We start from the raw sequence: 12,283 nt of genomic DNA, 5'->3' as shown, positions 1-12,283 counted from the left end.
TATATATATATTCAACGGTAGTTACCATAACAAAATCAAAATCAATCCACAAAAACTGTTTCACTGATATAGCTGACGGGGAGCATAGGGTGTTTGGTCCTTCTTACAATGCATTAAACTTCCTGCAGACTTCGTAACAAAACAGTTTGTTTTTATTTTATGTGAATTGTTTCATTACAGAGACCACATTGGAACATCAGACTGTCTGCAGGCGAACTGTTAGGAAGGACGCACGAAGAGTTAGTATTGCTACTGATCCAACTAAGGAGACAGCGAGCAAGAATCTGCAAATCCATGGAAGGTTGCCACCGGGAGATCGAAGCGCAAGTGAGGAAAGATTATTTGAATTTTTTTTAGATTTGCTAAAAGTGAACTAAACTACTAGACCAGGACTGTCCAGAAGGCGGCCTCTTGAGGCCAGATGGAACGGCGCTCAAAGTACTTTTATTTTGGTCACAGAAATACTCTGAAGTCCAAAAAAGTTGGACTTGTCATCTCACCCTTTTGATTAGATTTATTGCACATATTTGTGTCATTGATCTGTCAACATTTTTTCTCAATTTCAGCGATAGTGCACATGAATCAATAACATTCAAGACACTCAGAATGTTGTGAATCAAGTTACAGGTGTGACCTTAGGCTGGTGTGTCTCGCATTGGCTTGTGGGTGAATATGTGACTTTTGCAGGTCCTAGATTCAAAAGCTCAATGGACAAACGGGTACCTCCTGGGAAATCGTCGGGTCTTCGCCACTTGGCCAGCTAGAGATAGCACATGTCCAAAGTCAGTCCAAGAGAGACCCCCCGCATCGTCTTAAACTTAGTTAGCATCCTTGACTATAAACAGAGCTAAAAACTAGGACCTGCTATTTCTTTGAGACTCCACTACAGTTACGGATGTGAAGTAGAAGTTTAGGCATAGAGAAAATAGCTACTTATTGCCAGTAAAGGGTTTTTAAAGCTCTGCTAGAATTCCAAATTTTAATAAAAAACTAAAATTCATGTTAGTGTTTACTCCAAAATTTTTCATTTTACACTTAGTTATGGCAAAAAAATTGTTACATTGTTTGCAGCAATCTTGGCTGTCTAACGTGGACAACACAACGCGTGTGGAACACCTAGAGCGCCTAGAGCAGCTGAAGTCACACTTGACTGAGCTTGAACGACAAGTAATTTTTGTTTGTAATAATTTTTTTAGTTGTAAGATTTATCCATTCATAGCTTTTAAGGTTTGGACAAATCACTTTTTGTTATATTCACAAAAAATGCGCTGTCCTAAACTTTATACTTGTTTTGCATGTATCTTTATATAGTGGAGCAATTTTAGTTAGATACTTTACTGACATTTGTACTAAAGCAAAGCTAGTACGACTCATAAAGAATCTATTCTTTCAAGCCTACAGAATACAGAGATGTATTTTCTGTCTCATTAGCACTTTAAAAGAATTTAGTTATATGAGCCTCATCATGTGGAAAATGGCGTTCATAACCGCATCTTCATGGAACTTCTTGTGACAGTGCGTCCCTGAAGGTATCCCAGCATTCAACCTTTTTACTGACAACCACAGCATACTCATAGTGGCCTCGGAGAAAACTGATGTGCGACACTATTACTTGGCTTAGAAGTACTCGGTATAGCAGACTTTCCAACCCACACACTCGCTTAGACTTAATACATCATACATAATTGCACAATAACTTAAAAGCACTTTTGTGAAAGTATTTATGTTTTAATTTCGACTGTTCTTTCACCTTCTCTAGTATGAAAAAGGAAAGCCGCTGGTGAATCTTGTTGACAACATGGTAAAACTGGGCTCACTTTACCAGGGTGGTCAGGGTCGGCCAGTGCCATCTTCCAAGTTGGAGTTCAATCACAAAGTGGAGGAAGAAAGGCTGTTGGCTGAAGAACGCAGGGACTGGGAACGGATCCATCCAGATCATCACGACTTGCAGGTAACGTAATAAAAAAAACAAACAAACTAGGAACTGCGATTTTCCAAGATGAAGTAATTTCACAACTGGAACTTTTTGAGTTTTCATCGGAAATATCCGTTTTGCGGTCCCCTGAGTCTAAAATAGTGGTTTTTACAAATTGGAAATGTGTATCCACCGTAACTCCAAAACAAAACAAAAATCAGAATGTTCAAATTTGATACTTTCGTATAGGATGGACACAGTAAGATTTTAATTAACCGAAATATCACTTTTCTGAATAGATTTTTCAGTTCTCTCTAAAACAGCCTCTTTGATTTTCTTTGAAGTCAGTGTGTTAATTGTAGATACAGTGATCTATAACTATTATTTGAAACATTTTTCCAGAATATCTTACTAAGGGCACTTCTATGAGAGGGAAATAGTTAGATTTTTCTCTAAAGTGCTATTATTATTTATTTTACTGGTTTGCCACCTGTATAATATTGATAAATGTAAGACAGAATTTCCAAGATTGATGAAATTCGACTGAACGAAAATGCCATTTCTCCGAATAGAATGCTGCATTTTAAGATCTTCTCGCAAACGTCTTCTACGATTTTATTTAAACTTAGTACAGTGATTTCGGCTACATAAATCTCACATGTTTAACAGTAAACACTTTTCCTTGAAATTCGATTAAAGGACCGCTCTGAGTAGAGATGGGTGCGTAGATTCCTTTTTAAGTAATAATATGTATCAAATGTTCGAAATTAGAAGAGAATTTGTGAGAACTGTAAGTTAGAGAAAGTCGTGTGAATATTACGCCAGATTTTCTCTAAAGGAATCTCGACAAAATTTTCTGTATTATAGCTATTTAAAAGATGATAAGCCGACCTACCCTCAGGTAGACCTCGCAGAGCTTAGGAAGTAGCAATGGTAAGTTAATCAAGAAAGGTGGCTGTGTGGTAGAAAGTGAAGGTTTATATTCTGGAGAATAAGATTTAAGTCATCCGTGCTTTTACTTTTTACTTTTCAGTTAAACTAGGCTCTATGAACGAGGTGTTAATTTATGCCAATCTGTTTTGTTCTTTATGTTTAATAGGCAAAAGTTGAGCAGTTGTACAGATTGGACAAACTTCTGCAGGAGGAGTCCGGAACATTGCACAGCCTTCAAGAAGACAAGGTGAGTTCAGGTTTGATTTTTCTATTAAGGCTTCCCAACAACGTATCATTTGAATGCGTCTTAAGAGATTCACAGTCTTTTGGATAAGACTGGAGTTTCGAAAAACTGCCAACATACCTAACACTACCCAGCTTTTCTGCCCGCATTATGTACCTCATGCTGTGTTATGGTTGCAATAATCTAGAATCTTGCTAAGCTTCACAAGGGCTCGGGTTGAGTGAACGGTTCAAGCAGAATCATTTCGGGCTAGGCTCAGAATGCCCAGGATCATTCTTTTTCCTACTCAGTATATTCTTCAATAGATACTAACCAACATTTATTGCAGGGTTTACTTGAACGAGCATTGGGTGGCCTTAAAAATAAACTTCAGACAGTGCATGGCAACTCGGCAGAGACAGAGTGGTACCGGAGGCAGCAACGCTTGCTGGAAAGAGAACTGACTAGGGTTCGTTCAATATTAGCACTCAACTCCAAGGTATGTATATATATATTTACATATTCATACATAACATTTATATATTTATGTGGCTGTATGGTAAAAAGCCAATGCCAAAAAAAAAAAAAAAATAAATAAATAAAAAATAAATTATACTTCTGTCTTAATAGCCTCTTATACTTGAAGTACAAAGTAACAATAAATAAAATTAAAAAGTCCATAATTTCTTCGATAGATATAGGAACAAAGTAATCCTAATTATTTATGTACCTAGTGTATAATTGATTTACCCTTTCTTATCCGGGCCATAACTTTTTCTACTGTAAGGTTTTCATTGTTTCAGATACAATTAGAGGGCAATTATTTATTAACTGCATGTGCTGGTGTTCAAATTGACTGTGTTTATAATTTTATCATTTTGAAATAACATTAACCTAACTCATAGTTTTTATACAACTTCCAGGGATGGGTGTTTTAAAAATCCTAGGTTACTTCTTAGGGCAAATATTGTTTTTAAAACCGCATTTTGTAACGCGAGGGAAAATGCCTTCAAGATGCTAGTTTTGGGTTATTGCTAGCAGAAATGAAAATTACTGTTTTTGTACAAAACTATTAATGTAGAAAAACACCCATTGATGCTTCAAAAGGTATTAATGTACTTTATAAGGAAGTTTTCGAATTTCTCCTGGAATACATCTCCACTTTTCTCTGCACTTCATATCAATAACTGTGCACATACTTTGCGCTTATTCAAAACATTTCTTTTTCAGAAACTGGAAGAGACGGTGGCTGAAAATGGCCGACTAGAACAAGAACTAGTTGTGCTTAGACAGAAGTTACAAGTGTCTAGGCGGTCAGGTGTTGGTGGAACTGACGGATTGTGTGGAGGTATTGCCATGGCCGGCGGAACTGCAGCTTTGGAGTCCGAACTGTGGCGAGTCCAAGTGCTCGTCGGTAATTTACTACGTCAGCGACACGAACTCAGTCTCCAGGTCAGTCAGCTGACCGAGAAGTCCAATTCATTGTCCCAGCAAATGTGCAGTAGTCCTCCAAGTTCTTCGCCGCATCATTATTCCGGTGAGAGTATTCAGTAATTCTTCAATAACTAATGGTTGTAGAATCCTGTTAGGGACGATTGGACTGTCCATATTTTCATGAGGACCTTGCTTGTCTAGCAATGTGTATGTCCATTATTATTGTACCAAAAATACTTCTGCTCCAGCTTAACCCAAGCTGCACATCTCTGAAGCTAGTTTACGATGTTTATTTCATTTCTAGCAACAACTGTTGGGTGATAATATTTTGTTTTTTCTTCAGGAGATTCCGGGAATGTAGCCAAGAAGCCAGTCAACAACATGTGGATAGAAACTGATCTAGACAGTGAGAAAGCGGAAGTGCCTAGTAGCGGAACTGTAGCTTCGCCAAGACAGCATACCATCTATATTTCCCCACTTTATGTCAACACTGATTCACAAAATCATCAGCGTACGATGCATTAATTTCTTTTTTATTACCCAGGAACAGTAACGACAATATCTGGGATGTACAAAATAATTAGTAGAATGTTATTGTAACTACTTGATGAACATTCTTGATAAACTTTGTTGAGTGGTTTAAAAATTAATGCGTCCTTAAATACTGGAGGAAGTCAAGTTCCTTTAGTGTAATAATAGGAACAGTTTTAAAAGATGTAAAATAAGCCAGCTCATTGATCGTGATAGAGGCAAAAATTCGTGTGAGTATTCAAGTTAGCTTTAATTTTAATGACTACGTGATTGGGTTTGGGTACGTCCAACCCAAAAAGTGCACCCAACAACTGTCTCGCTGGCCCTAAGCAGTGTATTGTGTGAATGTTTGCGGATGGCAGTGCTATTTATTGAGCTCTAAAGGAACTGGACTTATTCCTTTTTAAGTTTTTAATTTCATGCAGTTTTTCTTATTTTATTTAGACATTGTAACTTTCTACCAATTATTCGAAAAAAACTTATCGAGTTCCACTATGTTTGCTTCTCTGCCCTAAGAATGAAGGGAAATTCAATCTCGTGTTAAATGTTTGAAAGTAGTTTCAAAGAAAATTGGTGAGTGAGTTCTGGGTTCACGCTGTTCCTCAATGAGAGTATATCGTTTTTTTTTAAATTCAGATTTTTATTATTCTACTACATTAATTTGTATCTTGATTATATTGAACAGAGAGCTATGGTGAGACCGGCGGCTATCCTGAAGATTTCACAGAAGAGAGTTGTACGCTGTTGGCCAGAAGTCCTGAGTTGTACAAATCTTACGATACTGAAGAGGATGTTATGAAGAGGTCTCATGGTAAATGTTCTCCAGATCACATATAAAATTACCACCAGTTAACACTATCTTAGTACTGTTCTCTTTACAAAAGAACAGCATTGCATCTTACAGCTTTCCCTTTCTCTTTTGATGGCCGAATTGTGACTCCGCCTTATTCATAAAATAGTATCCAGTTATTTTAGTTCGTTAGTTATTACTAATTCATCCTTTTTGCAGGTCTGTCATGGAAAGATCGGCCACAAGAAATCAAAACAGTGAGAATAGTTAAGAGGGAGTCGGAGCGAAGACAAAGGGACCGTGACCGCAGCGGCAACCTAGGTATTCCAGTGGCGTGCACCACCCCTACCAAGAAGTCAGTAACCGCAGATGCGCCACCGCACGGCAGCCATAGCAAAGAAGTAATTGGGCTCATAATAATTTATTCTGGAATGGTTTTAAACATATCTGGTCTTTCCGCTTGGATTTTCACCTTACTTCGTCTGAACCTTTGCTAACTCCACGAAATAACTGAGTGAATAACTCAGTGAAATCGAGTTTTCAATACTGCTAACTACACTCAGACAAATGGATACTCATTTCTAAAATGTTTTGTTTATGAAGTAGGAGATCTCAAAACGTGTTATTTCTAAGTAAAACGTTAATTCTTCACTAAAGTATAAGAGCAATAATTTTAGCAATTAGTAGAAAATCAAAAAATTCAAAGTTTTGAAGAAACTTTGTCTAATTATTACTAAATAGCTTATTGTAATAAGTAAGAGTTATTCTATTTTTGCAGAAGATTTGCCTCGACCGAGTGATGTTGGAATCTGCAGGCAGTATCAACGAATATACAGAGCCACCAACTCCTCCGGCTCCGCGATCAGATTCTGTCAACACTGTGAGGAACATTGTTAGGAAGAACAAGTTGAAGGTAACAAAATGCTTCTTTTTATAGGGTTTGATGTTTAACTTAACGTTTTTAGGAGCAAGCCAAATGTTTTCTCAAAATTCCTCATTTTGGTATGATTTAGATTAAAGTGTCCGTTTCTTAGGGTAATCTTCTGTGTGGAGCCTCAGCAGGTGGAAGTCTGCCCATAGAGAAATCCTTGGATCAACCCAGCTCTATGGACACATCGGCTATTGTCACATCGCCACAGTTGTCTCCCGTATATTTAAGCGAAACTGCCAGACGGATTGTTGAAGAGGTAGCCTGGCAAGGGAGACGTCTGGGAACGACAGAACGCAGACTGGTGCCCAGGGAGAAACGGCGACATCACACAGTGTCAGGACCTTCAATTTCCACCCAACATTATGTGTATACTCAGGTAAATCTCATGTTAGTCTGTACTGGCGTTAAGCCTATGAAAGAAAGAAAAGGCTGCCCTTGTCATAAGTGAGAGCAGACACTACCTCCATATTGCGCGACTGAGTTACTGATAGCTTATACTTTTCAGCGCAGCTCGAGGGACGACCTGGATATGGAGCGAGTGCTAAGGCCGCGCCTTACCACGCCGGATGTGGTCAGGTCCACGTTACATCGGCCGGACACTTTCACCAACGAGACCATAGACCGTCTACTTGGTGCCCCTGGCAAGATTGTTATACCAGAACGTTACATACCAGAGATGGATGATCAGCCACCTTCAATCGAAGAAAAAGCTCGAAGATCTAGAAAAGCAACAGCCATTAGGAAAATGCTCACAGAAACTGCTACAATTACACATCAAGGTAAACGTTTCTTACTTTAAGGTTGCTTAAAGGCAAGCCTCTAAAAGTTGTTCAACAATATAAACACGTGAGTGATTTTTAACTATCGGCTCTCGTCTGCCTCAAATTGAAATAAAAAATATAAGCAGCATTACAAGAGATTAGAGTCTGTTCTAGGATCCTTTCTCAAAATATGTTCTTTATTCTGCTAGATCCTAACACTTGCTCAGTGTTCTGTTAAGCATGCCAAATTGGCAAACTGTATTTAAATTCTCATGACATCAAATAAAGTAAAATACAAGACCAGGAATCGAAACACTACCACAGTACATCTTAACCTTGGACGCCCGCGCCTATCCTTGCATCCTGTGATGTATTGCGGCGATCTGTTATGCCCCTGTTATTTGATTTGTTTGATCTGCATCTTAGAAATAATAGTTTTGTAGAAGTTTTAATAAATGAACATAGTGAAATTCTCAGTTTATCTTTAAAGTAGTGATCGAAGAAATTTATCTATAGTTAAATGATGGATATAAAGGGTCACTTTCTTGCAGAACTTTTTAATCTGACTTTTCTCTGCGAAGCAGTAAAGATTTCGCTGTTCCAAATATGGCGAAACTTGAGTCATCATCTGAAACGGAATTTAGATATTAACTGGGATCAAGTTGAACCAAAATGTATTCCTACACAAAGCGGTTAATTATGGAACTCTTCAAACGTATTCTAGTCAGTTAATTTGTATTACTTTTTTCAGACCTAGATGAAGACGAGGAAAAATGTATCCCGTTGAAAGATAAAGTAGAAGAAGAGAAACGAAACCGCGAACACCTACTGCAACTCAGCCAGATTCTGGCCCAAGAAGTGATGGAGAAAAGCAAAATAGTTGCAGGTACAGACTTGTTTGTTACACATTTGAGAAATTTGGGTTCTCTTGTGAGTGCTGCGATGAGTAGAATACTTCGCACTACAACTGATCTCAACTAACAATCAGCCTTAGCCACTCTTGGCTGGACTTCCTTATTACCTGCTGCTTGGATTTTAATGTTACCCCCGAAGAATATTATATGAGAAATGCTTTGATTAGAGCTTTGACTCATGCAATATCCTCTACGTAATTCTTAGCATGCTTTTCTGACCACAGGATGGTATACCATAACTCGGGTACATTTTCTCACTGATTATGCTTCATTACACCTGTCTGACAAGCTGAATTGCTGTTCCGTGCTGAGGATTACAGCAGCAGTGTTAACGCAATTATGTAAGAAATTCATGTTGAATACATTAAGAATCCGAAATGTTCACGCACTAAACACATTAACATGCATTGTTCCTCGTACGAAGTTAGTATGTCCTAAATTATACGCGTCAAGTTTGGATGACAACCTCCAAGTTTTAGCACATTCTACGTGCTGCGTTTGTACCGTCTATCTGCAAATTTTCAACGTTCTTGCTACAAAGTTGATTGAAGTTATTAATTAATTTTGATGTATTTAGCCGGTCTAGAGGTCTTTTAAGTTTAGTGTGCATGAGTGCGTATGTATTAATTGTTTGTGTGTGGAAACGTTTAAAGAGGACGTCTGATCTATTTAGCCGGTCTAGAGTACTAAAAGGTCTTTTAAGTTTAGTGTGTATGAGTGCTTAGTATATATTGTTTGTGTAGAAACGTTTAAAGAGGGCGTCTAACAATTTGATTGGACCCTCAGTTCTCTCCTGGAATTTAGCATTTTGGTGCTTCACTGGTTATATATTTTATCAAGTGGCACTAGCCTCTATGATCTAGTTTCATAACGGTGAACTTAAAAGTTATTAATTAAAAATGGCCTTTTCAACTTGAATTTTTGTTTTTTGACTCTTCCCAATCTTCTCTTCGCTTATCGTTAATGTAGTGTTAACGCTCACGACCTGCAAAATTTCAGCGTTTATGCTGAAAATTAAGAAAGTTCTTACGGAAATTAATTAGCACATTCATGGAATAAGCGCGCCACTGAAGAGCTAATAGGCAAAAGAAAATTGTAATAACTAAACTAGAAATTTGTGGCCACTTTAACTAGAGCGGATTCAGATTTTACAGGTACAGTTGTACTTGTACTATACAGTAGAATACAGCTCACCAGGTAAATGTTCATGTTGGTTCAGTGCAACCAACTTTTGAATAAGTATTGAATAATGTGTGGTATTACAAAAGAATCATTTTCAATTAAACGAAATATAGTTTTTTATAAACTTTTTATGTATTTTATATTAGTATGAAATTTTAGTCGTTGTGTTTGACTGAACTTTCATGTTGCTGTTAGATTCCCCTTGTAGCTTCACCAAAAAATACACATTCCTCAAGTAGTGACATATAATTGTTGATCAACGATGAAACACAGTCATGCTTTTTAAAAAAAGCTCCCTAGTTGAACTGGCTAATGAACTTGAACCAAACATGTGTAGAAATAGTCTACTTAGTAGGAGAAAAAGAGGAAAAGGACACTTTTTTTTTCTGTTTTTGATTGTACTTGAATTAAAACTACAATATTAAGTAACCTAATTGCCGATTTGTGTGTGTGTGTTTTTTTTAATTATTTTTAGTTTATGATTTCTTTTTATACTAGCACGTATTGATTATATTTGATTTTTGCCTTATGTTTGTAGGTGTAAGTTCCTCATACAGCCAGGACTAAATATGAGGAGCTGTAGTGGGTTTTTTGAATTTTCATTTTTAACAGGTGTGTTTTAATTTTTTTTTTTTAATTTAATTTAATTTTATTATTATTTGTTTAGTGAAATTTTGAGCTAAAAAATAAAATTATTGATGGTAACTAGCTGTAGATTGGACCAGCTCTACTAATTGTGCAACGCGTGCATTTGCACGGAACGACAAAAGTGGCGAAACTTTCATTATTTTAACTAACATAATGTTAGTTATTTTCTTCCTTGTTGAAACCAGATTGTTTGATTACTGAAGAGGTGTGTCGCGATGGTCTAATAATCAGATGATTCACAGTAGTTTTCATTTAGACATTTGGTTGACACTTTCTAACGTCTTGCATTCAAGTCTCAAAACGTCTTCTGTGGCACTTGTGTGCCTTATTACAGTTTTCAAAGAAGTGTATTTTTGTTATATGTAAACAAAGCGGTGCAGTGTACTAATCTTTAATCGATACATTATTTTCACAGTATTAAGCTTGCATTCTGTTTATATCGCCATTACATGTACGGTTACCCGAAAAAATCAGGCGCTGATGTTGCAATCTGTTGGCACGATAGTCAATAATTTTCAGAAACAAAGCGAGGTTTTGCTTAAATGCATGAAATGCACGTATTTCTGATTGCAGTGATGTATCTACCTGACTATATATAACTGTCTGAGTTTTTTTTTTTTTTTTTATAGACTAGAATAGAATAAAAAATAAATTATAGTGCCTTTATTTAAAGAACGTGGTTTCATATGATTAGTTAAGAATGGAATGAATGCTAATATTAAAATAATTAAAATTTAGCATTGGACAAATAATGGTTGATAATTCCATCTAAAATCGTTAATTTTTTGTCGGGGGCTTTGCCATATTGGTTGGGGCGGTAAAATACGTCACTTTACAACACCGCCAAACTCCTCGGGCCGCACTTGACTCTCGGCTTAAGCAGTCTAGATTTTAGATTCAAAAGAAGTAGCCATATAAACACAATCCACAGCTACCAATAATTTGTATTGAAACTTCCCAATGTATCAGTGTTTGAGCATAAATGCAGATATCTGTAAATGTATGTCTGTAAATAAGTGTGTGCGATGAGCTCGAGTCTGTGTAGATTCCCTTAACCGAAATAGTTGCACGCATTTGCTATGCCTGCAGGCCCTGGTTGTAATGCGTGAGTGTTTGTAATTATTATTCGATTTGTTAGATTAGGATATCTGCAGGGTACCGAGACCCCTGAAGAAGTGGTTGTCCTCTTCCTGAGGGGATAGAGGAGTCGTTAGACTGCAATTCACATTTCTTAGCATAATATTAATGTTTTAATATGCTAGTGCGAGCAATGGCGTGTCTCCCGCTGAAGGAGGAACCGCAGCCACAGGACTTGGACGACCTGTCACCAGTCACAGCTTTGCCGCTCTACCAGCAACGAGACAACTTTTATTCCTAATATATAGATAAGGTTCGAGCGTAGTTAAGAAACCAAGCAGCTTAGGCTATTCAGATTAATTTCTGTGCGCTTAGTGTGTGTAGCCAATCTAAAAAAATATATATATATATATAAATTATAAGAATTGCTTGTTGGAAGAAAATGTACTTTGTATGCAGTGGTTTAACGTCTCCGTCCTAGAAGTTAAATCAGTTCAGAAATCGGTCTTTGACAAGTTAGGACATAACTTTTAACTCATTTCGGAGGGCGCAAAAAGACCTGAGAAGTCAGCAGAGATATGACTGCAAATATTTTTAATTCAGTTATCAAGGCCTTTTTCGCTCAGCAAAACTGATGCAATTGGAGAATAGCGTGTCGTTCCAGTGCGCCTTCAGAATCTCATAAAAAAAGAACATCCTCGGTAAAGAAGTTACAAATGTGATCCGCGTATGTAGGTATATTTAATAATACACCAAATTGAATGTTTTCATCTAAAAACTTTGAAAAATTAGAAAGGGATTCAGTAGAGTCTGAACTGTTCGGGTCTCACTGCTATCCTTCAAATTGTAAAATTGTGGATACTAAACAGAATTCTTTTATTAATATGGTAAATGTTTTAGAACCGTTCCATTGTATTAAAGTCAGAGCACATGATTGACAATCA

At 37.0% G+C, this 12,283-nt stretch overlaps 1 protein-coding gene across 5 annotated transcripts in view; it reads left to right on the top strand.

The window, feature by feature from the left end:
* Positions 1-12,061, top strand: part of LOC141459357 (uncharacterized) — a 35,709-nt gene extending 23,648 nt beyond the window's left edge. For 3 of the 5 annotated variants that reach the window (XM_074138366.1, XM_074138365.1, XM_074138364.1), the window contains exons 18-31: positions 181-327; positions 1,072-1,167; positions 1,760-1,951; positions 3,015-3,095; positions 3,421-3,570; positions 4,302-4,608; positions 4,849-5,016; positions 5,722-5,847; positions 6,046-6,227; positions 6,605-6,739; positions 6,861-7,133; positions 7,263-7,536; positions 8,270-8,404; positions 11,525-11,782. In XM_074138366.1, coding sequence (XP_073994467.1) covers positions 181-327; positions 1,072-1,167; positions 1,760-1,951; positions 3,015-3,095; positions 3,421-3,570; positions 4,302-4,608; positions 4,849-5,016; positions 5,722-5,847; positions 6,046-6,227; positions 6,605-6,739; positions 6,861-7,133; positions 7,263-7,536; positions 8,270-8,404; positions 11,525-11,640 — 2,382 coding nt within the window. In that variant the 3' untranslated portion in view covers positions 11,641-11,782. Of the gene's footprint in view, positions 1-180; positions 328-1,071; positions 1,168-1,759; positions 1,952-3,014; positions 3,096-3,420; positions 3,571-4,301; positions 4,609-4,848; positions 5,017-5,721; positions 5,848-6,045; positions 6,228-6,604; positions 6,740-6,860; positions 7,134-7,262; positions 7,537-8,269; positions 8,405-10,152; positions 10,227-11,524 lie in introns of those variants that run through there. The other 2 variants (XM_074138368.1, XR_012461457.1) reach the window with 2 other exon arrangements.
* Positions 12,062-12,283: the final 222 nt, after the last annotated feature.

Source organism: Rhodnius prolixus, unplaced genomic scaffold (assembly GCF_049639745.1).
Source record: "Rhodnius prolixus isolate KJV_2025 unplaced genomic scaffold, Rpr scaffold_11, whole genome shotgun sequence".
In the NCBI taxonomy this organism is placed as follows: Eukaryota; Metazoa; Arthropoda; class Insecta; order Hemiptera; family Reduviidae; genus Rhodnius; species Rhodnius prolixus.
Note: the sequence above shows the minus strand (reverse complement) of the source record. Positions and strands in the feature narration are given on the sequence as shown.